At 39.0% G+C, this 24,767-nt stretch overlaps 1 protein-coding gene across 2 annotated transcripts in view; it reads left to right on the forward strand.

Annotated features, from left to right (window-relative positions):
• The window catches only part of UGGT2 (UDP-glucose glycoprotein glucosyltransferase 2), a 178,919-nt gene that overhangs the window by 83,586 nt on the left and 70,566 nt on the right, over nucleotides 1-24,767 (forward strand). For both annotated transcript variants that reach the window (XM_073212435.1, XM_037024986.2), the window contains exons 17-22: nucleotides 4,476-4,640; nucleotides 4,986-5,109; nucleotides 5,204-5,302; nucleotides 7,406-7,500; nucleotides 18,267-18,473; nucleotides 23,382-23,513. In XM_073212435.1, the coding sequence (XP_073068536.1) occupies nucleotides 4,476-4,640; nucleotides 4,986-5,109; nucleotides 5,204-5,302; nucleotides 7,406-7,500; nucleotides 18,267-18,473; nucleotides 23,382-23,513 (822 nt within the window). The remainder of the gene's footprint in view (nucleotides 1-4,475; nucleotides 4,641-4,985; nucleotides 5,110-5,203; nucleotides 5,303-7,405; nucleotides 7,501-18,266; nucleotides 18,474-23,381; nucleotides 23,514-24,767) is intronic.

Genomic DNA, 24,767 nt, shown 5'->3' on the forward strand with positions numbered 1-24,767 from the left:
GTTGTTGTTGTCATTTGTTCCCATATATTGCTGGGTCTCCATTTTAATTTGGTCATTTATCCATTGATTATTTAAGAGCATGTTGTTAAGCCTCCATGTGTTTGTGAGCCTTTTTGCTTTCTTTGTACAATTTATTTCTAGTTTTATACCTTTGTGGTCTGAAAAGTTGGTTGGTAGGATTTCAATCTTTTTGAGTTTACTGAGGTTCTTTTTGTGGCCTAGTATGTGGTCTATTCTGGAGAATGTTCCATGTGCACTTGAGAAGAATGTATATCCTGTTGCTTTTGGATGTAGAGTTCTATAGATGTCTATTAGGTCCATCTGTTCTAGGGTGTTGTTCAGTGCCTCTATGTTCTTACATATTTTCTGCCCACTGGATCTGTCCTTTGGGGTGAGTGGTGTGTTGAAGTCTCCTAACATGAATGCATTGCAGTCTATTTACCCCTTTAGTTCTGTTAGTATTTGTTTCACATATGCTGGTGCTCCTGTGTTGGGTGCATATATATTTAGAATGGTTATATCCTCTTGTTGTACTGAGCCCTTTATCATTATGTAGTGTCCTTCTTTATCTCTTGTTACTTTCTTTGTTTTGAAGTCTATTTTGTCTGATATTAGTACTGCAACCCTGCTTTCTTCTCTCTGTTGTTTGCCTCAAATATGTTTTTCCATCTCTTGACTTTTAGTCTGTGCATATCTTTGGGTTTGAGGTGAGTTTCTTGTAAGCAGCATATAGATGGGTCTTGCTTTTTTATCCATTCTATTACTCTGTGTCTTTTGATTGGTGCATTAAGTCCATTTAAATTTAGGGTGACTATTGAAAAATATGTACTTTTTGCCATTGCAGGCTTTAAATTCATGGTTACCAAAGGTTCAAGGTTAGCTTCTTTAGTATCTTACTGCCTAACTTAGCTCACTTATTGAGCTGTTATATACACTGTCTGGAGATTCTTTTCTTCTCTCCCTTCTTATTCCTCCTCCTCCATTCTTTATATGTTGGTTGTTTTATTCTGTGCTCTTTCGTGTTTCCTTTAACTGCTTTTAGTGGGTAGATGATTTTATTTTTTCCTTTAGTTAGTATTTGGTTGGTCTACTTTCTTTGCTGTGATTTTATTTTCTCTGGTGACATCTGTTTAGTCTTAGGAGTACTCCCATCTAGAACAGTCTCTCTAAAATACCCTGTAGAGGTGGTTTGTGGGAAGCAAATTCCCTCAACTTTTGCTTGTCTGGGAATTGTTTTATCCCTCCTTCATATTTGAATTATAATCGTGCTGGATACAGTATCCTTGGTTCACGGCCCTTCTGTTTCATTGCATTAAATATATCATGCCATTCTCTTCTGGCCTGTAAGGTTTCTGTTGAGAAGTCTGATGATAGCCTGATGGGTTTTCCTTTATAGATGACCTTTTTCTCTCTAGCTGCCTTTAAAACTCTTTCCTTGTCCTTGATCTTTGCCATTTTAATTATTATGTGTCTTGGTGTTGTCCTTCTTGGGTCCTTTCTGTTGGGAGCTCTGTGTATTTCTGTGGTCTGTTTGATTATTTCCTCCCCCAGTTTGGGGAAGTTTTCAGCAATTATTTCTTCAAAGACACTTTCTATCCGTTTTTCTCTCTCTTCTTCTTCTGGTACCCCTATAATATGGATATTGTTCCTTTTGGATTGGTCACACAGTTCTCTTAATATTGTTTCATTCCTGGAGATCCTTTTATCTCTCTCTATGTCAGCTTCTATGCGTTCCTGTTCTCTGGTTTCTATTCCATCAATGGCCTCTTGCATCTTTCCATTCTGCTTATAAATCTTTCCAGAGTTTGTTTTACTTCTGTAATCTTCCTGGCATCTGTAATCTGCCTCCGGACTTCATCCCTTAGCTCTTGTATATTTCTCTGCATCTCCGTCAGCATGTTTATGATTTTTATTTTGAATTCTTTTTCAGGAAGACTGGTTAGGTCTGTCTCCTTCTATGGTGTTGTCTCTGTGATCTTTGTCTGCTTGTAATTTTTGCCTTTTCATGGTGATAGAGATAGTTTGCAGAGCTGGCACAAGTGACGGCTGGAAGAACTTCCCTTCTTGTTGGTTTGTGGCCTTCCTCTCCTGGGAGAACAGCGACCTCTAGTGGCTTGTGCTGGGCAGCTGCATGCAGAAAAGGCTTCCTGATTCCTGCTATGGAGCTTATCTCCACTGTTCTGTGGGCGTGGCCTGCCTTGGGCTGCTGCTCCGATATGGTGGAGCTGCGTTGGAGGGGGAACGGCAGGGAGGCTATTTATCTCTGTGAGGGGGCTTCCGTGCTCCCTGGTGCCCAGGGGGTTAGAGTGCCCAGAGATCCCCAGATTCCCTGCTGCTGGACTAAGTGTCCCAGGATGCTTCCGTCCGGCTGTGGGGTCCCTGTCCCTTTAAGACTTCCAAACAGCACTCGCTTTTCTTTGTCCCGGGTGCAACATCTGCAGGGACCTGCTCACAGGTCGTACTGTCCTGTTTCCCTGTTTTCCAACACCCCAGACACGCACTGTGTCTGTGCTCTGGCGCGGATGGCTGGGGCTGGGGCTGGGTATTTAGCAGTCCTGGGCTCCCTCTCCCTCCCTGCTCTGACTCCTCTCCTCCCCCCGGGAGCTGGGGTGTGGGGTGCTCAAGTCCTGCCACCAGGCCAGAGCTTGTATCTTACCCCCTTCGCGAGGTGCTGGGTTCTTGCAGGTGTGGATGTGGTCTGGCTGTTGTCCTGTCTTCTGGTCTCTCTTTTAGGAAGAGTTTTCTTTGTTGTATTTTCAAAAATGTATGTGGTTTTGGGAGGAGATTTCCGCAGCTCTACTCACGCCGCCATCTTTCAGATTTGTTTTTCTTCCATCCATCTTTCACTCTTGTTAAACTATGTTTCGTTAGGATAGAGTTTGCATTTCATTTATATGCATTCATAAGACTGATGCACAGTCCAGTCCAGTGGTTAAGATGTCAGACTCTTGGTTAGACAGATCTAAACACAAATTCTGTTTCCAAAATGTAACAAGCTGTATGGCATTGGAATTGACTTAGTCTCTCTGTATCTGTTTCATCATCTTTAAAATGAGTGTAATAATAGTACTTAGCTTCACAGAGTATTGTGAGAATGTTGGAGATAATAATTATTATTATAACACATAGTATTGAATAGCAAATGAATGAATTGTTTAGTGACTTTTATCATTCACAAAGTAAAATCCAAATGTCGAGAATCTTCATGATCTGATCTCTAGCTTTCCCTCTGACCCTCTATGGAAGGAGTCTTCCTCCATGTAAAACAGTCCCCACTGGAAACTTAGAAAATTACTTGCCGTGCTTGAATGTGCTGTGTTCTCTCTTCCTCTCCATTCTTTGCTATGCTGTCTTTTCATTTAGATGCTCTTTCTCCACTTTAAGTCCCTAGCAAATTTTTACACAGCCATTAAGACTCTGAATGCCACCCCTGAACAGAGGCCTTCTCTGATCCCTTCCTGTCTGTACTCAAGCTTCGTCAGATGCTGCTTTCCTGGCCTCCCATAGAGCCTTTTGTGCACCTCCATTCTGATGGAATATATAGATATATATGAATCCCTTGAGGGCAGACATTAGCTCTACTCACAGGGTCTAGCAGGTGCTAGTGACATGAAGTCAATAAATGTTTATTAAACAAATAAAAGCTTCAGAAAATTGGAGACTGACGAGAATTAGGCTTGAGATGGATTAATGATTGTACATTGAGCGTTGACCCCCCTATACTGAATTTTATTGTTGTTAACAACAATTTGATCAATAAATATGAGAGATGCCCTCTCAAAAAAAAAAATTGCTAAGAGACTAGATCTTAAATGTTTTCACCACAAAAAAAGAAATGATAATCATGTGACATGATGGAGGTGTTTGCTAATGTCAAGGTGGTAATCATGTTGTAATATATAAGTGTATCACATCAATACATTGTATACCTTAAATGTACACACTATTATAGGTCAATTATGTCTCAATAAAAAAATTAAAAAAAAAATTAAATTAAAAAAAATTTTAAAAAAACAAATAAAAGCAGGGGTAATACAGATAAATCGTTTTTTAAAAAAAATAAATAAATATCATACTCTGAGGATCAGCAAACTCCAGCCCATGGGCCAAATTCAGCTCTTCCACTGCCTGTTTTTATAAATACTGAGTTTTTTTGACATTCATTCATTCATTCCTGAATTGTGTATCAGTGTTTTGCTTGACAATATCAGAGCTGAGTAAGTTGCAACAGGGACTGGGAGGCTCAAAATCTGAACTATGTACTATGTTGCCCTTTATGGAGAGTTCCCTGATTCTTGCTCAATGTAGGTTAAGTTCCTTTAAATAATGTTTGGAAAGGAAAAATAAAATTAGCAAAGTTAACTTTTTTTCCTATGGTTTATGAAAATGTGGCAGTTTCTCCCTATCTCTTTCTTGCATATTTCTTTTACAGGCGGCCATATTCTGTTTAACTCTGATATTTCTTAACCGAATAGGCAGGAGCAAACTTTTATGAAATGACTGGCCTGGGCCCTTTGCCTCAAGCTCTTTATAACGGTGAATCCTTTAACCCTGAAGAGCTGAATATTAATGAACTAGAAACGGCTGTTCTTCACAAAATGATGGATGCAACTGTATATTTACAAAAGGAAGTTTTAATGGTAAGTAGACATTTATGAGAAAATATATAATAAATGATATGATTTGTATTAAAATTTTTTGATAGCAAAAGTTAATTTTGTGAAAATTTCTGTCCTTATCATTTGGTAGTGGTTCTTAAAAGTAGTAACTAATTGTTTAAATTTATCTGTGTATAATCGTGTCAAAAAATTGCTTAATTGGAAAGAAAATTCAAGTTTTTATAGGAAACTTCAAGAATCCAAAATTGCATACTATTTATTGATTTATTTCAGATTAAGTAGTCTTTGTATGTAATCTCTGCACAACTTGAAAACATATGCATATAAGTTGCCAATGTTATCTGAATAACATTTTTGTTATTTTAGGGCACAATAAATGACCAAACAAATGCCATTGATTTCCTTATGGATAAGAACAATGTTGTACCTCGTATAAATCCTTTGATTTTGCACACTAAACCACAGTACCTTAATTTAATATCTACATCAGGTAAAATAATCCTTTCATATACTTTCACAAATGCTTACTGAATTGTGAATGTTCTATTAATTTGTTATTTAACATTTAATATGAAAATTTTCAGTAACTGCTGATATTGAAGATTTCTCTACATTCTTTTTCTTGGATTCACAAGATAAGAGTGCTGTAATAACAAAGAACATGTATTATTTAACCCAAGAAGGTAATAAGCATATTTTATTTTCTTGAATTTATTCCTAAAATAGCAAAAACTTATAATTTTAGTAAGGTAATAAATTTTATATGTTGCTATTTGATTAGTTGCCTGGTTTTCAATTTGAGAGTTTGTAATTTGTTAGGATAAAATGATTGTGCTGAGAAAATGATGCCTAATATTCCAGCTAATCATAAATGCAAAAGGCTTAATCTCGGGTTTTTGCCTTTTATCAAAGCAAGCTATTCTTTTCTTTCACCTTTTTAAGAAAGAAAAAAAACATTTCAAGACTTTGTCAAGATTATATAATCATCAAGAAAAGTCAAAGTCTTAGGTCAAAGAATGTTGGTTAAATAATATCTGGAAGTTTTTTCTGGGGTTGGGAATCACAACCCAAGATGGGGACACCAAGACAGAAACCTATAAATAAGGAGTCAGCCTGAACAGGGGGGTTTGCAGTGAGGCCACAGATTGGTTAGAGGACAGTGAATTGTTAAAGATTGGTTAGAGGATAGTGAACTGTTAAGACAGGTGCAGCTAAGTAAAGTTTGGACCTGCTTTGCTCTAGAGAGAAAAATGAGAACCAAGACATGAAAGATAAAAGAAGGCTCATTTTTATATCAGTATGTAAAGCATTAACTTTATAACAATGAGAGTGATCTAAAAACAGAATGATGTATATAATAAGTGGTAAATTTTTATTAATGAGGGAGATTTAAGCAGAAGCCACCCAACCAGTTTCTTAGAATGCTATGTAGTGAATCCAAGTTTGGACCAGATGCCCCAGAATTACTTTCTAACAGACCCATGAGTTTATGTTCATAAAGTGGTATGTCTACAAGAAATCCAACAAATTATAACATCTAATACAGTTCCAAGTTATGGCAGGCTAAAGTCCTGAATGTGTCAAATGAAGGGAAAAGAACTCAAACAAATAGGAAATAAGAAATAGGAAACATGTTTATCAGGTTCTGTGTTGTATTTTGAAAAGTGCTTCCGGGCATCAGAATAAATTAGCCTATACTTACTGCCCTTTGGTTAAGTCCCTTGCAATTAAAAAAAAGACACTTTATTATCTGAGAAACACCTAATTTCCTCTTCTTTGCACTTATGTAATGTGTAAAGAAATACTAGAGTTGTGAGATTTACTAAGCACTTTTGAAATATTTCTCAGTTTCCTTGCTGTGATGGTGAAAGCACTGACATTAAGGCATTTCAATTCTTTACCTTTCCTTGAAAAAAAAAAACATGCTGCTGCCTTAACTTTTAAGTTGCTTCTGAAGATTGCAGTGTCATCCTTCCGTTTGTTACAGTTTTTGTTTAGTTAGATATTATGGGGCATGTTAATCACTGTAGCTTCCCAACTGTTCAGGGAATTTTTCCTGTAGCAAATTTCTTACCATCGTTTTAAGTGGGTCATGCGATCTAAGCATCAGTTTTTCTATAGAATTTAATGGTAGCAAGATTAGCATTAACTTAGGTGTTACATGCTGAGGCTATGTGAAATTAAACCCATTTAACTGTAACTTCAGAATTAAAAATTGTGGCTTTTATGGCTTCCACTTTTCAAACTTTTCTTAAAAAGAATTGTACTGATGTTGGCACAAGATGATCTGTTAGACCAAGTTAATAAGAGCCAGATGTTTTGAAGTAAATGAATCATAAGCTAATAAAATATTGCTGTTCTCAATATCTACTAAAAAGCTTTGTTGTATCTAGTTTTACTTAAATGTAGGGTATAATATCAATTTTTTTTTACAAATGTCTAGAAGGCAGTTTAACTTGTTGACACTGGAACCATTATAGGCATAATACAATTTTTTCTACTGGTGAAAGTAGCCCACCTTTATGTCCCTTAGGGACTATTCTTTCTTTTTGGTATCTGATTTTATAAAAGCTAAAATAATAATTTACTCTTTCAGCATTATTCCATGTATACCAGTGTGTGTGTGAGTAATTTTTAGCAATGTTTACAATATTTAGCAATATTTATTTTCAGAAAGATTAACTTTAATATTTGATATTTTTAATGTATTTAGATAATTGGAAGTATCCCTGCTTTTGGTTTGATGTTAAAAACAATTATTTGACCAAACTGTTTAAACCTTTCAGATTATGATATAATTTGTTCAGTTTCTCTCTGGATTATTGCTGACTTTGATGAACCATCTGGGAGAAAACTGCTTTTCAGTGCATTAGAGCACATGGTGAGTATTCAAATATTCTTTCTACAAAAAATTTAATATTAATGTTGTTAATTTTGAGAAAACATTATGAAGAACATGCATTAAATCCTTATTCCCCTCCATGCTAGCATTTTAAGTACCTTAACTTGATGAGAAGTTGGTTCTAAGGAGACTGAGATGGTAATGCAAACAGTCTGCGTGTTGAACAGTCAACTTTGTCGAGGGAAAGAAAAACCTGTGTGTCTCCTGTGAGTCTTGACTAATGTATTCTTGGCTAGCCTTTGCTGTTTGACAGACACATATCTAATGGGCTGAATGTTTGTGTCCCCACAAAATTCATATGTTCAAATCTAACCCTTCAGTGTGATGGTGTTTGGAGATGGGGCCTTCAGGAGGTAATTAGGTCATGAGGGTGGAGCACTCATGAGTGGGATTAGTGCCCTTTTAAGAAGAGATCAGAGAGCTACTCACTCTCTTACTGTCACATGAGGATATGAGAAATCAGCATTCTACAACCTAGAAGGGGGTGCTCACCATAACCTGACCATGCTGGTATCCCAAACTCAGATTCCAGTCTCCAAAACTGAGAAATAAATTTCTGTTGTTTATAAGCCACCAACCTATGATTATTTTGCTGTAGCAGCTCAAACTAAGACACAAAGGTTGTAAAAATGCTATTAAAACAGAGTGAATGGTTGTAGATCCTACCACTACCTCTAATAAGCAATTTTTCATCACATTAAAAGGCAGCACTTTCTTTCTCTGATTATTTAATAAAAACTAAATTTATCTTACTGAAAAGTTTTTTAAACTTTAAGTCAACCTTAATTTTCTTGTTACTAGATAATAACAAGCTGATATACTTCAGTAGGATACATTCCTCTACTTATTTGAAGGTAGTGTTTTTTTTCTTTTTTTCTTTTGCTATCATTAATGTACAATTACATGAACAACATTATGGTTATTAGACTGCCCCTATTTTCAAGTCCCCACCACATACCCCATTACAGTCACTGTCTATCAGCATAGTAAGTTGCTATTGAATCACTACTTGTCTTGTCTGTGTTATACTGCCTTCCCCGTGTTCCCCACCCCCTACATTATACATGGTAATCATAACACCCCTCTTTCCCCCTTATCCCTCCCTTCCCACCCATCTGTCCCCATCCCTTTCCCTTTGGTAACTGTTAGTCTATTCTTGGGTTCTGTGAGTCTGCTGCTGTTTTGTTCCTTCAGTTTTTTTCTTTGTTGTTATACTCCACAGATGAGTGAAATCATTTGATACTTGTCTTTCTCCTCCTGGCTTATTTCACGGAGCATAATACCCTCTAGCTCCATCCATGTTGTTGCAAATGGTAGGATTTGTTTTCTTCTTATGGCTGAATAATATTCCATTGTGCATATGTACCATCTCTTCTTTATCCATTCATCTACTGATGGACATTTAGGTTGCTTCCATTTCTTAGCTGTTTTAAATATGGCTGCTATAAACATAGGGGTGCATATGTCCTTTTCAAACTGGGCTCCTACATTATTAGGGGAAATTCCTAGGAGTGGAATTCCTGGGACAAATGGTGTTTCTATTTTTAGTTTTTTGAGGAACCTCCATACTACTTTCCACAATGGTTGAACTAGTTTACATTCCCACCAGCAGTGTAGGAGGGTTCCCCTTTCTCTACATCCTTGCCAGTATTTGTTGTTCCTAGTCTTTTCTATGTTGGCCATCCTAACTGGTGTAAGGTAGTATCTCATTGTGGTTTTAATTTGCATTTCTCTGATGATTAGGGATGTGGAGCATCTTTTCATGTGCCTATTGGCCATCTGAATTTCTTCTTTGGAGAAGTGTCTGTTCAGATCCTCTGCCCATTTTTTAATTGGCTTATTTGCTTTCTGTTTGTTGAGGTGCATGAGCTCTTTATATAATTTGGATGTCAACCCCTTATCAGATATGTTATTTATGAATATATTCTCCCATACTATGAGATGTCTTTTTGTTCTACAGATGGTGTCCTTTCCTGTACAGAAGCTTTTCAGCTTGATATAGTCCCACTTGTTCATTTTTGCTTTTGTTTCCCTTTACCAGGGAGATGCATTCATGAAGAAGTTGCTCATGTGTATGTCCAAGAGATTTTTCCCTATGTTTTTTCCAAGAGTTTTATGTTTTCATGACTTACATTCAGGTCTTTGATCCATTTTGAGTTTACTTTTGTGTATGGGATTAGACAATAATCCATTTTCATTCTCTTGCATGTAGCTATCCAGTTTTGCCAACACCAGTTGTTGAGGAGGCTGTCATTTCCCCATTGTATATCCATGGCTCCTTTGTCATATATTAATAGACCATATGTGCTTGGGTTTATATCTGGGCTTGCTAGTCTGTTCCATTGCTCTATGGGTCTCTTCTTGTGCCATTACCAAATTATCTTGATTTCTGTGGCTTTTTAGTAGAGCTTGAAGTCAGGGAGTGTAATTCCCCTGTTTTGGCTGTTCGGGGTCTTTTGTGGTTCCATATGAATTTTAGAACTATTTGTTCTAGTTCAATGAAGAATTCTATTGGTATTTTCTTAGGGATTGCATTGAATCTGTAGATTGCTTTAGGCAGGGTGGCCATTTTAACAATATTAATTCTTCCTATCCATGAGCACAGGGTGTGTTTCCATTTATGGGTGTCTTCTTTAATTTCTTTCATGAGTGTCTTGTAGTTTTCAGAGTATAGGTCTTTCACTTCCTTGGTTAGGTTTATTCCTAGGTACTTTATTCTTTTTGACGCAATTGTGAATGGAATTGTTTTCCTGATTCCTCTTTCTGCTAGTTCATCATTAGTGTATAGGAATGCCATGGATTTCTGTGTATTAATTTTGTGTCCTGCAACTTTGCTGAATTCAGATATTAGATCTAGTAGTTTTGGAGTGGATTCTTTAGAGTTTTTTATATACAATGTGATGTCATCTGCAAACAGGGGTAGTTAGACTTCTTCCTTACCAATCTGGATGCCTTTTATTTCTTTGTGTTATCTGATTGCCGTGGCTAGGACCTCCAGAACTATGTTGAATAAAAGTAGGGAGAGTGAGCATCCTTATCTTGTCAAGGAAAAGCTTTCAGCTTCTCACTGTTCAGTATAATGTTGGCTATGGGTTTGTCATATATGGCCTTTATTGTGTTGAGGTACTTGCCCTCTATACCTATTTTGTTGAGACTTTTTATCATGAAAGGATGTTGAATTTTGTCAAATGTTTTCTCAGCATCTATGGAGATAATCATGTGGGTTTTTTTTGTTGTTGATGTGGTGGATGACGTTGATGGATTTTCGAATTTTGTACCATCCTCGCATCCCTGGGATGAATCCAACTTGATCATGATGGATGATCTTTTTGATGTGTTTTTTGAATTTGGTTTGCTAATATTTTGTTGAGTGTTTTTGCATCTATGTTCTTCAGGGATATTGGTCTGTAATTTTCTTTTTTTGTGGTGTCTTTGCCTGGTTTTGGTATTAGAGTGATGTTGGCCTCATAGAATGAGTCTGGGAGTATTCTCTCCTCTTCTACTTTTGGAAAACTTTAAGGAGGATGGGTTTTAGGTCTTCACTAAATGTTTGATAAAACCATCTGGCTCAGGGATTTAGTTCTTAGGTAGTTTTTTGATTACCAATTCAATTTCATTGCTGGTAATTGGTCTGTTCAGATTTTCTGTTTCTCCCTGAGTCAGCCTTGGAAGGTTGTATTTTTCTAGAAAGTTGTCCATTTCTTCTAGGTTATCCAGTTTGTTACCATAGAATTTTTCATAGTATTCTCTCATAATTCTTTGAATTTCTGTGGTGTCCATAGTGATTTTTCCATTCTCATTTCTGATTCTGTTTATGTGTATAGACTGTCTTTTTCTTGATAAGTTTTGTAGCTGGGGGTTTATCTATTTTGTTTATTTTCTCAAAGAACCAGCTCCTGCTTTCATTGATTCTATTGTTTTATTCTTCTCGATTTTATTTATTTATGCTCTGATCTTTTTTATGTCCCTCCTTCTTCTTACTTTGTGCCTCATTTGTTCTTCCTTTTCTAGTTTTGTCAACTGTAAATTTAGACTGTTCATATGGGATTGTTCTTCTTTCCTGTTGTAGGCCTGTATTGCAATTTACTTCCTTCTTAGCATGGCCTTTACTGCATCCAATGGGTTTTGCGGTGTTGAATTACTTTTGTCATTTGTCTCCATATATTGCTATATCTCTGTTTTTATTTGATCATTGATCCATTGATTATTTAGGAGCATGTTATTAAGCCTCCTTGTGTTTGTGGACTTTTTCATTTTCTTTATGTAATTTATTTCTAGTTTCATACATTTGTGATCTGAGAAACTGGTTGGTACAATTTCAATCTTTTTGAATTTACTGAGGCTCTTTTTGTGGCCTAGTATATGATCTATTTTTGAAAATGTTCCATGTGCACTTGAGAAGAATGTGTATCCTGTTGCTTTTGGATAGAGTGTTCTGTAGATGTCTTTTAGGTCCATCTTTTCTAATACATTGTTCAGTGCCTCTGTCTCTTTACTTATTTTCTGTCTGGTTGATCTGTCTTTTGGTGTGAGTGGTGTGTTGAAGTCTCCTAAACTGAATGCATTGCATCTATTTCCCCCTTTAATTCTGTTAGTATTTGTTTCACATATGTAGGTGATCCTGTGTTGGGTGCATAGATATTTATAATAGTTATATCCTCTTGTTTGTCTGACCCCTTTATCATTATGTAATGTCCTTCTTTGTCTCTTGTTACTTTCTTTTTTTTTGATGTCTAGTCTGTCTGTTACAAGTACTGCAACTCCTGCTTTTTTTTCCTCCCTTTTGTTTGCATGAAATATCTTTTTCCATCCCTTTACTTTCAGTCTGTATATGTCTTTGGGTTTAAAGTGAGTCTCTTGTAGGCAGCATATAGATGGGTCTTGTATTTTTATCCATTCAGTGACTCATGTCTTTAGATTGGTGCATTCAGACCATTTACATTTAGGGTGATTATCGATATGTATGTACTTATTACCATTGCAAGCTTTAGATTTGTGGTTACCAAAGGTTCAAGGATAATTCCCTTATTATCTAACAGTCTAATTTAACTCACTTTGTATGCTATTACAAACACAACCTAAAAGTTCTTTTTTTTTTCTCCTCCTTTTTCTTCCTCCTCCATTCTTTGTATGTTAGGTATCACATTCTGTACTCTTTGTCTGTCCCTTGGGTGATATCTATTTAGCCTTAGGAATACTTCCATCTATAGCAGTCCCTCCAAAATGCACTGTAGAGGTGGTTTGTGGGAGGTTAATTCTCTCAGCTTTGCTTATCTGAAAATTGTTTAATCCCTCCTTCAAATTTAAATGATAACCTTTCTGGGTAGAGTATTCTTGGTTTGAGGCCCTTCTGCTTCATGGCATTAAATACATCATGCCACTCCCTTCTGGCCTGTAAGGTTTCTGTGGAGAAATCTGATGATAGCCTGATGGATTTTCCTTTGTATGTGATCTTTTTTCTCTCTCTGGCTGCTTTTAAAAGTCTGTCTTTATCCTTGATTTTTGCCATTTTAATTATTATGTGTCCTGATGTTGTCTTCCTTGGGTCCCTGTGTTGGGAGATCTGTGCATCTCCATGGCCTGAGAGACTATCTCCTTCCCCAGATTGGGGAAGTTTTCAGCAATTAATTCTTCAAAGACACTTTCTATCCCTTCTCTCTCTTCTTCTTCTGGTACCCCTATAATGCAAATATTGTTCCATTTGGATTGGTTACACAGTTCTCTCAATATTCTTTCATTCTTAGAGATCCTTTTTTCTCTCTGTGCCTCAGCTTCTTTGTATTCCTCTTCTCTTATTTCTATTCCATTTGCCATCTCTTCTACTACATCCAATCTGCTTTTAAATCCCTCCATTGTTTGTGTCATTTCAGATATGGAATTTCTTAATGATTGGATCTCCATCTTAATTTCATCCCTGAGTTCTTGAATATTTTTCTGTACCTCCATGAACATGTTTATGATTTTTATTTTAAACTCTGTTTCAGAAAGATTGGTGAGTTCAGTTTCATTTTGTCCTTTTCCTGCAGTTTGTGAGATTTTTGTCTGAACCATGTTCTTTTGACATTTCATATTTCTGTGTGGTGCCCAGAAGTTCCAGTCTCTGGAGCTGCTCAGCCCCTAGAGTGAGGTTGGGGGTCACAGGGGAGCAGCACTGGTGCCTGAGGGGAGGAAGGAGCTGTTTCCTGATTCCCGTCTGTGGTGTCTGTCTCCAGTGTCAGAGCCAGTGGGCCGAGCAGACAGGTGTCAGCCTCTGTGCTTTGTGTCTCTAGCTGTCATAGGCGGGGCCTCCCTCTGGCTGGCCTGATGCCAGTGCAGTGACTGCCAGTTTGCGAGCAGGTGCTGGCAGGCCAGAATGAAGGTGCAGCAGGCTACGTGTCACAGTGGGGGGCCTTGGAGCTGAGTAGGCCGCCAGGGGGATGGAGTGCCTGAAGCTCCTCAAAGTTCCCAACCTGCTGGGCAGAGTGCACCCAGACAACGTTGTCCACCTGTCCCTTCTCCCATGCAGCAAGCTCTGTGCAAACACCACCCCTTCAGCATCCCTCTTACTGCTAGGAAGCCTGTCAGACTGCCCATCTTTCCTTTACCCCAGAGCAGCCAGATGTGGATCCCCGTCCTCCACAAATGGCCGGAAATCTCAGTCTCTCAAGCACTCTACCTGTCCCAGGTCCCCAACCCCATCAACCTCCAGAGCTCCACACAATGTAGCTTTGTGCTCCAAAGCTGACCTCCAGGGCTGGGTGTTCACCAGTCTTAGGTTTCCACCCCTTCCTACTCTGTTTCTCTTCCTCCCACTGGTGAACTGAGGTAAGGGAAGGGCTTGGGTCCCACCGGATCAAGGCTTTCATACGTCACCCCGTTTCATGATGTCTGCTCTGTTTGTGAGGTCTGTGTGCAGTCTGGTGCAGCCTTATTTCCTGTTGCTGTTTTAGGACTCGTTGTATTAACTATATTTTCACATTGTATGTGGTTTTGAGAGAAGTTCTCTGTCTCATCTCTCATCTTGAATCTTTAATGGTACTATTTTATAACATTCTGTATTTCAAAAGGAACACAAAAGTCTGTCTAGATAAAAACACCTGAGAAATGAACCAAAATATTTTATGAAATTGTTTTGTGCCAAGCGTAAATTTACTTCTGTATAACAGATTACCCATTAATTAATGGCTTAAAACAATAGGCAAGTATTTTCTCAGTTTCTGGGACATAAGAATTCAGGAGTAACTTAGCTGAGTGATTGTGGCTTAGGTTTCTTATAAGGATAAGTCAGGATTTTGGCTAAATCATCAGAGGTTTGACTGGGTTGCAGGATGAGCTTGGAAGATGGCTTACTTACACGGCTGTTGGCAGGAGGCCTCAGGTTTTCACTGGGTACTAACCAAATGCTTCATTTTGTTACCACATAGATACCTTTTTAGTATTGCTTAAGTGTCCTCACAACATGGCACCTGGCTTTCCCCAGAATCAGTAATAAAGGGATAGAGAAGCCACGTCTCCTATGATCTAGCCTCAGAAGTCACACACTGTACTTCTACAATGTCTTATTCGCTACAGTGTCCTATTTACGTCTATTCAGTACAAGGAGTAACTATACAAGAGCATAGGTACCAAGAAGTGGGGATTATTTGGGGCCATCTTGGAGGCTTGCTATACATTAACAATAATCAGTATTTTTTAAATGACACATAACATCTGCCAGGAGAATTTTCTTATCATAGACGATCTCAGAACTCATTCTGGCCTATCTCAGTGGACTGCAGACCAGGACATTTCAGGAAGGTTGTTTGGGATCTGTGGAGCCACCCCCACCTCCTTCCTGTTGTTCTCAGGACCCTCTGGCAGCCTGTTCTGAGAGGCTGACAAACCGCCTTTCCCCAGTAGTGTATACAGCTGTCCCTGCAGGCCAATGCCAGTATGTTTAACAGTATCTCACATTTCTGTGAGGATCTGTTCACTTTTGTTCCTTCTTTTTATATTGTTCTCCAGATTGTAGAGTCTCCATTGACTTTAAGTTCAGCGATTCTTTCTTTTGACGACTCAAACCTGTTGAACCTCTCTAGTGAATTTTTCATTTCAGTTACTATGCTTCCAACCCCAGGATTTCCATTTCCATTTGGTTCTTTTTTTTTCTATCTGTTTATTATCTATGTAATAAGTTGGCAGCTGGCTTTAAACCTTCTCCTTTTCAAATCATACACAGTGTATATATTGATGTATAGCTTCAGTATATAATCATACCTTCCTTTAATTCTTTAGACATGGTTACTTTAGCTCTTTGAATATATTTTTATGTCTGTTAAGTTGAACATCTAAGGCCCCTCAATACAGTTCTAATACCTGGTTTTTTTCTTTGTATGAATTACACTATTCTGTTCCATTGTATATCTCATCATTTTTTATTGAAAACAAACATTTTAGATAATTCTGTAATATATTTGGATACTGATATCCCTTCATCCCCAGAGCTACTTGTTATTTGGTCATATGTTTGTTCAGTTATGTGACTCAACTATTTCTATGGTCTATTTCCCTCTCATTGTATATCTCTGTTACAACCCAGATTTTTTTCTTTTTTTTAATCTTTTATCTTGGCGTCCTAGGGATTGCCTCTGGATCAGCAAAAGTCCTTTATTGGTCAAAGTCTGTGCATAAGTCTTTGTAGTCACTTAGATTTTCACCTTTACTGTTGGATGTTAGAGGCCACTTTCAGAGTTCAGGGATTTTATGCTTTTGCCCGACATCACCCATGAAACAGTATCTTGGAATTTCCTTTTCTAATTACTCCTGAGAAGATTTAACCTATGGCATGCACACAGTCTTCCAGACTGCCCAGGATGAGTTTATTTTTAAACCAGGAGTTCAGTATATAAAAGTAAAGTCTTTTAAGAATTGTAGCAAAGGAGAAATGCATTTTAAAATAAATATATCACTTTTAATAGTATCAAAAATATCAAATACTAGGCATAAATATAACAAAATATGTTTAAAGCTTTTCTACAATAAAATATTAAGAGAAAATTCATAAACTTACATGGAGAGATATGCCATAGTCATGAATTGAAAGACTCAATATTGTAAAGAAGTCAGTTCTCCTAAAATTGATGTATAGCTTCAGTGTCATTCCAGTATGAATCTCAGCATTTTTAAAGGAAATTGTCAAGATGGTTCTCAAATTTACATAGATATTCAAAAGACCAAGAATAGCTAAAATACTCTTAAAGAGGAATAAGACACAATTAATGGTCTGCTGGATATCAAGATCTTTGTACAGCTGTATAATTAAAGACAGTTTGGCATTAGCACAGAAAAATAGAGCAAGAGAGAAAGAACAGGGAACCTAGAGACAGACCTATGCATATATTACACTTGCTTTATGATAAAGTTGGCCTTTTAGAACAATATGGGTTGTCTTTTAAACCTTCTCCTTTTCAAATCATACACAAAGATCAATTCCAGATGGATTATAGATTTAAACATAAAAAAACAAAACAGTAAAGTGTCTCTCAGATAACATAGGTTATCTTTATGACTTCAGTGTAGGGCAAGATTTCTAAAATGGAATGCAAAACCCAGTAGCCATGAAGTAAAATACCAATAATTCAATCCCATTATAATTAAGGACTATTTTTTTCCAGAGCACACCATCAAGAGAATAAAAAGACAGGTCACAGAACGGCAGAAGTTATCTCTACACACATAAACCCAAAAAGCACTCAAGTCTTAGAAATCAAACCCCTATAAGTCAGTGAAAAAAGGTAATTATCTCCAGGAAAATACTGATAAAAGATTACCCAGGCAAATCAGAGAACAGGCCAGTAAACATGTTAAAGGATGTTTGATATCACTGGTAATGAGAAAAAGCAAACTGAACCTTGATGAGATCTCTTTACATGCCTACCAGAACAACTGAAATCAAAAAGTCTAACAGTACAAAATACTACGAGTCTGTGGGGGTAATGGAATTCTCATGTGTTGCTGGTAGGAATGAAAACTAGTCCAACTATTTTGAAAAGCTGTTTAACATATTCTAAAGTTGAAGATACACATATTGTGTTTGTAGAGCACCAAACTGAGAAAAAATTCAAATGGATGGATGAGAGAAGAGTATGTTCACACCGTGGAATTCTGTACAGTACAGAAAAAAAAAGTAACTACAACTACACAAAAGAATATTGAATCTCAGAACCATTCAGTTGAATGGAAAAAGAGTACAAAAGAATACAAACTGTATGATTCCATTTATGTGAAGTTCAAACTATATTTAATGATGCCAGCTTAAGTGGTAAATTACAAAGAAAAGCAAGAATGGTATTACCCTGAAGGGCAGAATAGTGGTCATCTAATAAAGGGGGAGGTGTAGTGATTGCAAGGAACATGAATGAAATCTTTGGGGTGCTGATAGTGCTCTATTTCTTGACCGAGGTGATAGTTTTATGGTTAATTCACTAAGTTCTACATCTGTGTATTTTTTATGTGTGTTATTTCACACACAGAAACACAAAAAGAGGTTAAACGTGGTACTGCATTATAAAAGAACTGTTACACAATGAGGTGAAGCAATTAGAGTTACTAAAATGATTGTTTTTAGGCTATTTCAGTGGTGTGCCTTATGTGGTACAATCAACACAGGAAGATTTTGGTGGTGGAGATGCTGTATGGTAAAGTAGAACTTGATTGGAAAGAAAAAGTTCAACTGTAAAAAGGTATGTAAGATACTGATCTTTTTCATCTGTAAATGTGTTTTGCAGAAAACAAGTGTTCACAGCCGGTTGGGAGTAATTTATAATCCTACATCAAAAATAAATGAGGAGAACACAGCTATTTCTAGAGGAATTTTGGCAGCTTTTCTTACACAGAAAAACAGGTTTTTGAGAAACCTTCTTTGGAAATTCTCAACAGAAAAAATTGCTACAGCTATTTACTCTGGAGATAAAATCAAAGCATTCCTTAGTGAGGTCAGTAGCTATTTGTTTGAAATAATAAATATCTGTTGGATATTTCAAAAAGTATAAGTCAGTGTGTTTGGAGATAGCATGTTACTGAAAAAACATGAATGGATATGTATAAAATCAACTGGGGATAATAAGCATTCCTTTAAATGGGAAAACATAATGAATCATCCTTTCTTTTGTACCTCTACATGTTAGAATGTTCCAGGCGCCCATTTTCAGCCCGTCTGTTCTCTCAAAGGGAACGGTGACCAACCATCCAGCTGGCCTGGTATCGTGTCGGTGGCCACAGGGTCAAGCCCTGATAGACAGCCCAGCTGTCAGTGCACCACTGTGAGGGAGGGTTCCTGGGTGATCACGAGCCATACAGCCCACAGCCCAGTCCCTGACCCTTCTTCCCCTCTCCTTCCTTCATCCATATTGTCTCAGTCCTAGGATGAAAAGCCACAGCCCTCCACTTTGGGGGCTCCCCACGACTGGAGCCATCTGTATACCGAGCATCTTCAGGTATAGGGGCTTTTCCCTCCTGATAAGCACTCTTGGCTACCAATGGCTCAAAAGTTCTTTGTGCCTTCCGCTGGTTTACGTCTCTGGCCCCAGTAAGCATTGGAGTTCTCTGCTTAAGGGGCTATTAGAAAGGGAGCTATGCTGCTGTAAGTACACACCCATTTGGCCAGTGTAGGCGTCTGTGCCACACCACTTGTGGCTCTCAGGTCCAGTCAGTCACCCATCCCGCAATGGGATAGGTGGTTATTACCTTAGTCAGAGCTGTTCCAGCGATGGGCTCCATACCAGCAAGGTGTGGTACACAGCAGCCAGGGGCTTCTCTGTCAAGGTGTACCGGACCTCTGTGCCTTTCCACAGTTGTGACCAGAATCCAGAAGTTTTTTGTGTCCACTCAAGCTGCTGCCAAAGGCCCCATCCATAACCACCTTTGGTTACATGAACATCCAGCTCACAGGGGCTTGATGAGTCCATTACATGCAAGGCCTGTACGGCCTTGACTCCTCACTTAGCAGCAGTAAAAGCAACTGCACATGTCTTATCCCAGTCCCACCTGATGCCCTTTCATTCCAGCCGGTATAGGAGCTTCAGAATTTGTGCCAAGTGTGGGATAAACACTCTCCAGTGCCCAAATGACCCACAAACTCTTGTAATGCTTATAGTGGCAGGGGTAGGGAAAGCCTGGGTCTTGTCTATGACTGCTTCTGGGATAACTTTAATTTTATCCTACCAGACAAAACTCAAGAACTTTACAGACAAACCAGGTCCCTGAACCTTGGTGCTGTTCACAGCCCATCCTTTCTCCTGTAAATGTTGCAGCAGTCTAGGAACTGCCCCTTCTAAACCTGCAAGAGAATCAATTATGAGGGTAATATCATCAATGTAGGGATACAGCCACACTATTTGCAGTTTCTTCCATGTGGCCAAGTACTGGGCTACAAGTCTGTGACAGGTGGGACTGTGGAGATGTCCCTGTGGAAGGACAGTGAATGTCCACTGCCAGCCTTCCCACATGAAGGCAGACTGCTCCTGACTTTCCTGTGCTATGTCAGTAGAGAAGAAGGCATTAACAAGGTCCACAACATAATGATACTTTCGTAGTTCATGACTGGGTGTGTCCATAAGGGCTGCTATAGAGGGGACAGCAGCCTGCAAACAGAGTGTGACTTTTTTCAGTTCCCTGTAATCCATGGTCATACACCAGGAGCCGTCCATCTTTTCACTGGCCACACTGGAGAATTAAAAGGACTATGAGTGGGCTTTACCTCCACCTCCTGTAGAGTTCCTCCAATTTTCTTGTGTCCCCCAGGCAATTTGTACTGCTTAGTACTTGTCACCCACTGAGGTACAGGCAGAGCTACAGGCTGGTGCTGAGTGTGTCCCCTTAAAACTGCCTTTACCACATGTACCCTCAGTCTGAACTCACCTGCAGTGGTCTGTAACCACAGGCCCTGCAGGATATCAACCCCCAAAATATATTCAGGGATAGGAGAAATGTACACAGTATTCTCCTCTGGGGCATTTTTCCCAATAGGATTTGAGCTTTCTTCACTCTGATTGCCTTACCTCCATAGCCATCTATCAAAGCAGGGGTCTCAGGAAAACACTCAGAGTTGCCATAAATCAGAAAACTTTCAGCTCTTGTGTCCACCAGCACCAGGACACATTGTGCATTCATAGGGGACCAATGAAATGCTAATTCTACATAGAGCCTTTAGTCCCCACCACATCCCCCTGGTGGGGGCCTTTACTACCCCCTAAGTGAAACCGCAATGCCCAGTTGTCCTCCTGTGGGAGTGAGGGTCCAGGCAGAGCCTGAGTACCGTCCCAGAGAAAGTCTTGCAGGGACACAGGCCAGACATGGGACTTTGCCTCCGGCTTCCGTGTCCTGGACCTCAGCGGCTGGAACTGCTGCTCTGGCTTTAATTGGTGCCACAGTTCTAATAAGATCCTATTAGGCTGCCCATCCAGCTTTTCTTTCATTACCCTGGCCTGTATCAGATCAACCCACATCTGGGTCCTCGAGACCTTCACAGGGCCTTTACACCTCTCCTTTCAGTCATAACCTGTACTTCCTTCTGTGCTCTTATTGTTTCAACCTCCCCAAGATCTGCTAAATAAAGTATGAGTTGCCTCACTTACAGGTTGCCCTATTTGGGGGACAAGAATAGTTACTAGGAACCCAAAGAGGGACTGGGGAGTTATGTGGAGCACCAGATTTCTCATTCCTACAGTGAATAGCTCTTCATCAGGGCCCTGGGGGTCCATACTGCAGATGATATTTTTCATGCCCAGCTCCCATAATACCTGCTGAAGCTCTACATATGTTTTCCAGTTAGTGAGTAAGTATGGCAAATCACCCTGATTCAGCCAAACTGCTCTGATGGCTGCTGTCAGCCAATCCAGAAGTGCCTGATTCCCTGAGGTGTGATGGGCACTTTGCAGGGAAGGGTGAAGGGAAGGGTGAGTTGTCAGATAAGCCAGTCTACCCATTTCAGAACCCAACAGAACCATGTTTTCCACCCCCATATCCCAGATACTCAAAAGCCACGTAGGCAGAGGTTCCAACGGCTTCTGCCAAAACCGGATGCTCACGTCCACCAGCTCATCCTGGGTATAGGAATGGAGCATGGAGTGCTCCACAACTGGGGAAGGGTCTGCTTCTTCCCCTGAGAAGCCCGTGGTTGTTCGTTTTTATTTTCTTAATTAGAACTGGGCAGGTCTTTAATACAGAAGAGGCTGATGCCTTGGGCGGCAGCCTCTGCAATAGATCAGGCTTCAGCCCCACCCTCTCATCCTCTCCTGACATCTCCTCTACCATCTCCAGGGCTGAAGGCACCACTCTTTCCTCCCCCTGCCCCACAGCCTCCTGCAACGTGGATTCTCCTGCCACCTCCTCCCTTGCTGCTGATGTATCTTCCAGGAGCATGACCTGTCTTCTCAATAGCTTTCTCTTTCTTTAGGACATCCCATAGGTCATCGCCCAGCTCCTCCAAGAGACGCCAAAGTGTGTGTCTCTCCTCAGTAACCCTTTCCATATCTCAAGAAGCAAACATTCCACAATCCCGACTGCTACATGGCCATTTGGGGCCTCTAAGCAGTCCTCTGTCCCATGAAGAGCTAATTTCAGAGCTTCCACTATCTCCATCTAGGAGATGCTTTACCCTAGACCAGTTTCCCACTAGGGGCTCCCCAAGTGGTGGCCCCACAGATAGGGTGTTCCCAGGTGAAGCTGCACCCCCACACACACTGCTGTTGGAGGTGAGTTGTCACTCCCTACTGCAGCAGCCACTGGGGCCTCCCCATCATCTCTAGGGGCAGCCCACCCAAGCGTTGCACCCATGAGGACAGATTTCAGGTTCAGACATCCTGCCAACTATGCCAGATGTAACTCCGGGGGGAAAGTATGTTGCCAGCCTGAGGCAAATTACCTTTGAAGCCAAAATCAGTGAAAGGGAGAAGTGGGAAAAATCCTTTTATTTCCTGCAAGCAGTCATCCACTTCTGATCGCCCATGTCTCTTGTGACCTGGGTGCAAAAAGGGACCCCATCCAACCTCCAGTCCAGATATGCCCTTGCTCCCCCTTGTAACATCTGTTGATATGGACACGGACTACTCTCCACCCCTTGGAATCACTTATTGACACGGAGATGCACTAAGGCGAGGTGAAAGATTCTGGAAATATTGCAGTTTTACCCACACTACCATATTGGACAGTACAGGCAACACTTCTGTCATCACAGGAGCCCCCAGAATCTTGGTAGAAATTCAGAGTTTAAGGCCTCCCGCAATTCGCTGAAGTAGAAACTCCATTTTACCATGACACCCAGGTGACCCCTTTAAGTTTGGTAAATACTGATATGGAGAAGTGTGTCTTAGTATGAAGGTATAAAGAACCTGTGTGTGCTTTATTTTCTGTGAATGTCCATATATTTTTTGACTCTGATGAAGGATTACTTTTATATTTCAGAAATTAAGCACACTATCACTAAATTGGTTTTGTATATTAGTTTAATTGGGTGAGATAGTATATTACTATTTTAAACACTTTTTTATCGAGCACACCAAAATGGGGTGGGGGGGCTGAGTTTAGGATTTAATAAACATTTTATTTCATTTCTTCATTGTTAAATTTTTCTTAAATTGATGCTGTGTAGCATTTGACTGATAATCCATCTGAAATGCTCAAAGAATGAATAGCAATCTATGTCTGTTTGTAACAAGATTTACAGATATAACTGACTTGATAAGGATTTGTAAAAATATAGCTTCAGAAGAAAATAGTACTTTTAAAATCATAATTTAGTATAGTTTTATATTTCATACTAATACATTAATTAAAGTAGGCTTTATTTTACAGTGATTTAATGTAGTTACTGTTCTGTTAATTTCATCATTCTTGTGCTTTAGGGGATGGATAAGAATGCTTTTGTGAAAAAATATAATACCGTTGGAGTGAATATTTTCCGAACTCACCAGTTGTTCTGTCAAGATGTACTTAAATTGCACCCTGGAGAAATGGGTGTTGTCAGCAACGGAAGAGTAAGTAGAAAAAATCAGTCGCTCACTTTTCGCAGTGACACCATATTGCAAGGGCGCGAACTTAACTTCTCTTGCTACACACCTGATGCCACACCTGCAGAAGATGGCACTCATATGCTAGGCACACCGGACAGGTCTCAGCATCAGCAAATGGCCTCTGAGATATCCACTTCCTGGCACACCACCTGCCACTTCATCTTCCCCTGCTGATGAAAACGTTGGCTGGAAGTAGGAATGTTCTAGTGGGAGAGCACTTAGTTCGTTCTAAGTGTTAGAACAAACAACTTAGTATACATTATAACATTGAAAGTGAGAACCACCTTTGTAGTAGGCATTATAAAGTACATTGTGACATCTTTTTCTTATTGTTGTTTTTCTGTACAACTGATTGTTAAATAACAATTCAAAACTTACATAAATTTTGAAGTATAAAGTAGTATTTAATATAATCTTTAAAAATCTATGCAAAAAACCACTTACTCCCACGCTCCTTATTAGATTTATTATGAATAGTTTACTGTTTTATCTTCTAACCCTTTTTTCTACCCTACATAGCCATATCTGGTTTTTAAAAATACATAATTGTACTCCCACTGTATATATCATTTTATATCTCACTTTTTTCTCTTAGTATATCATAAGCATTTTTCTGATTTTCTGATTCTGTCTGTCTTTATAGACATAAAACTAGTGATGATATCTACCTACTAAAATATTTTGAGTATGATAGTCTGGTTCTATTTCTCAGGAATTACTTAAATTAAAATTTTAATCTGGTGCTTTAGATTTCTTAGAAATCGACTTTGCAATGTGTTTAACAGCTCTGTGCTCAAACTCAAATCACACAGCCCTAAATTATCTTTAAAGTTCTGGTACACTCAGTGTTTCTTTTGTTTTCTATATTTTTATGAGCTCTGTTCACTTGTGTGTCTTATTGTTATATCATTGTCCCCTTAAAATTATGCTTATTTATTCTTTGCTTTCTAACTGCATAGATAATAGGAATTGAAGAATAGTGAGGGACTCCTGTCCGCACGCATCCACAGATCAAGTATATCTGCTTGAGTTAAGTTTCTGAGCTGACTCATTGGCACTAGCTCCTGAAGGCAGTTAGACTCGGGGTCTTCTTTTTACAGGGATGTTCTACAAATTAGTGACAATGGTTGCTATTTATTATTATAGTAACAGAAAGTAGTAGTGAATTTTGATAGAGAGCTGTGTGGAAGCCCGGAAATGGCATTGTGTTTTCTTTTT

The sequence above is a fragment of the Manis javanica genome, chromosome 9, assembly GCF_040802235.1.
Source record: "Manis javanica isolate MJ-LG chromosome 9, MJ_LKY, whole genome shotgun sequence".
Classification (NCBI taxonomy): Eukaryota; Metazoa; Chordata; class Mammalia; order Pholidota; family Manidae; genus Manis; species Manis javanica.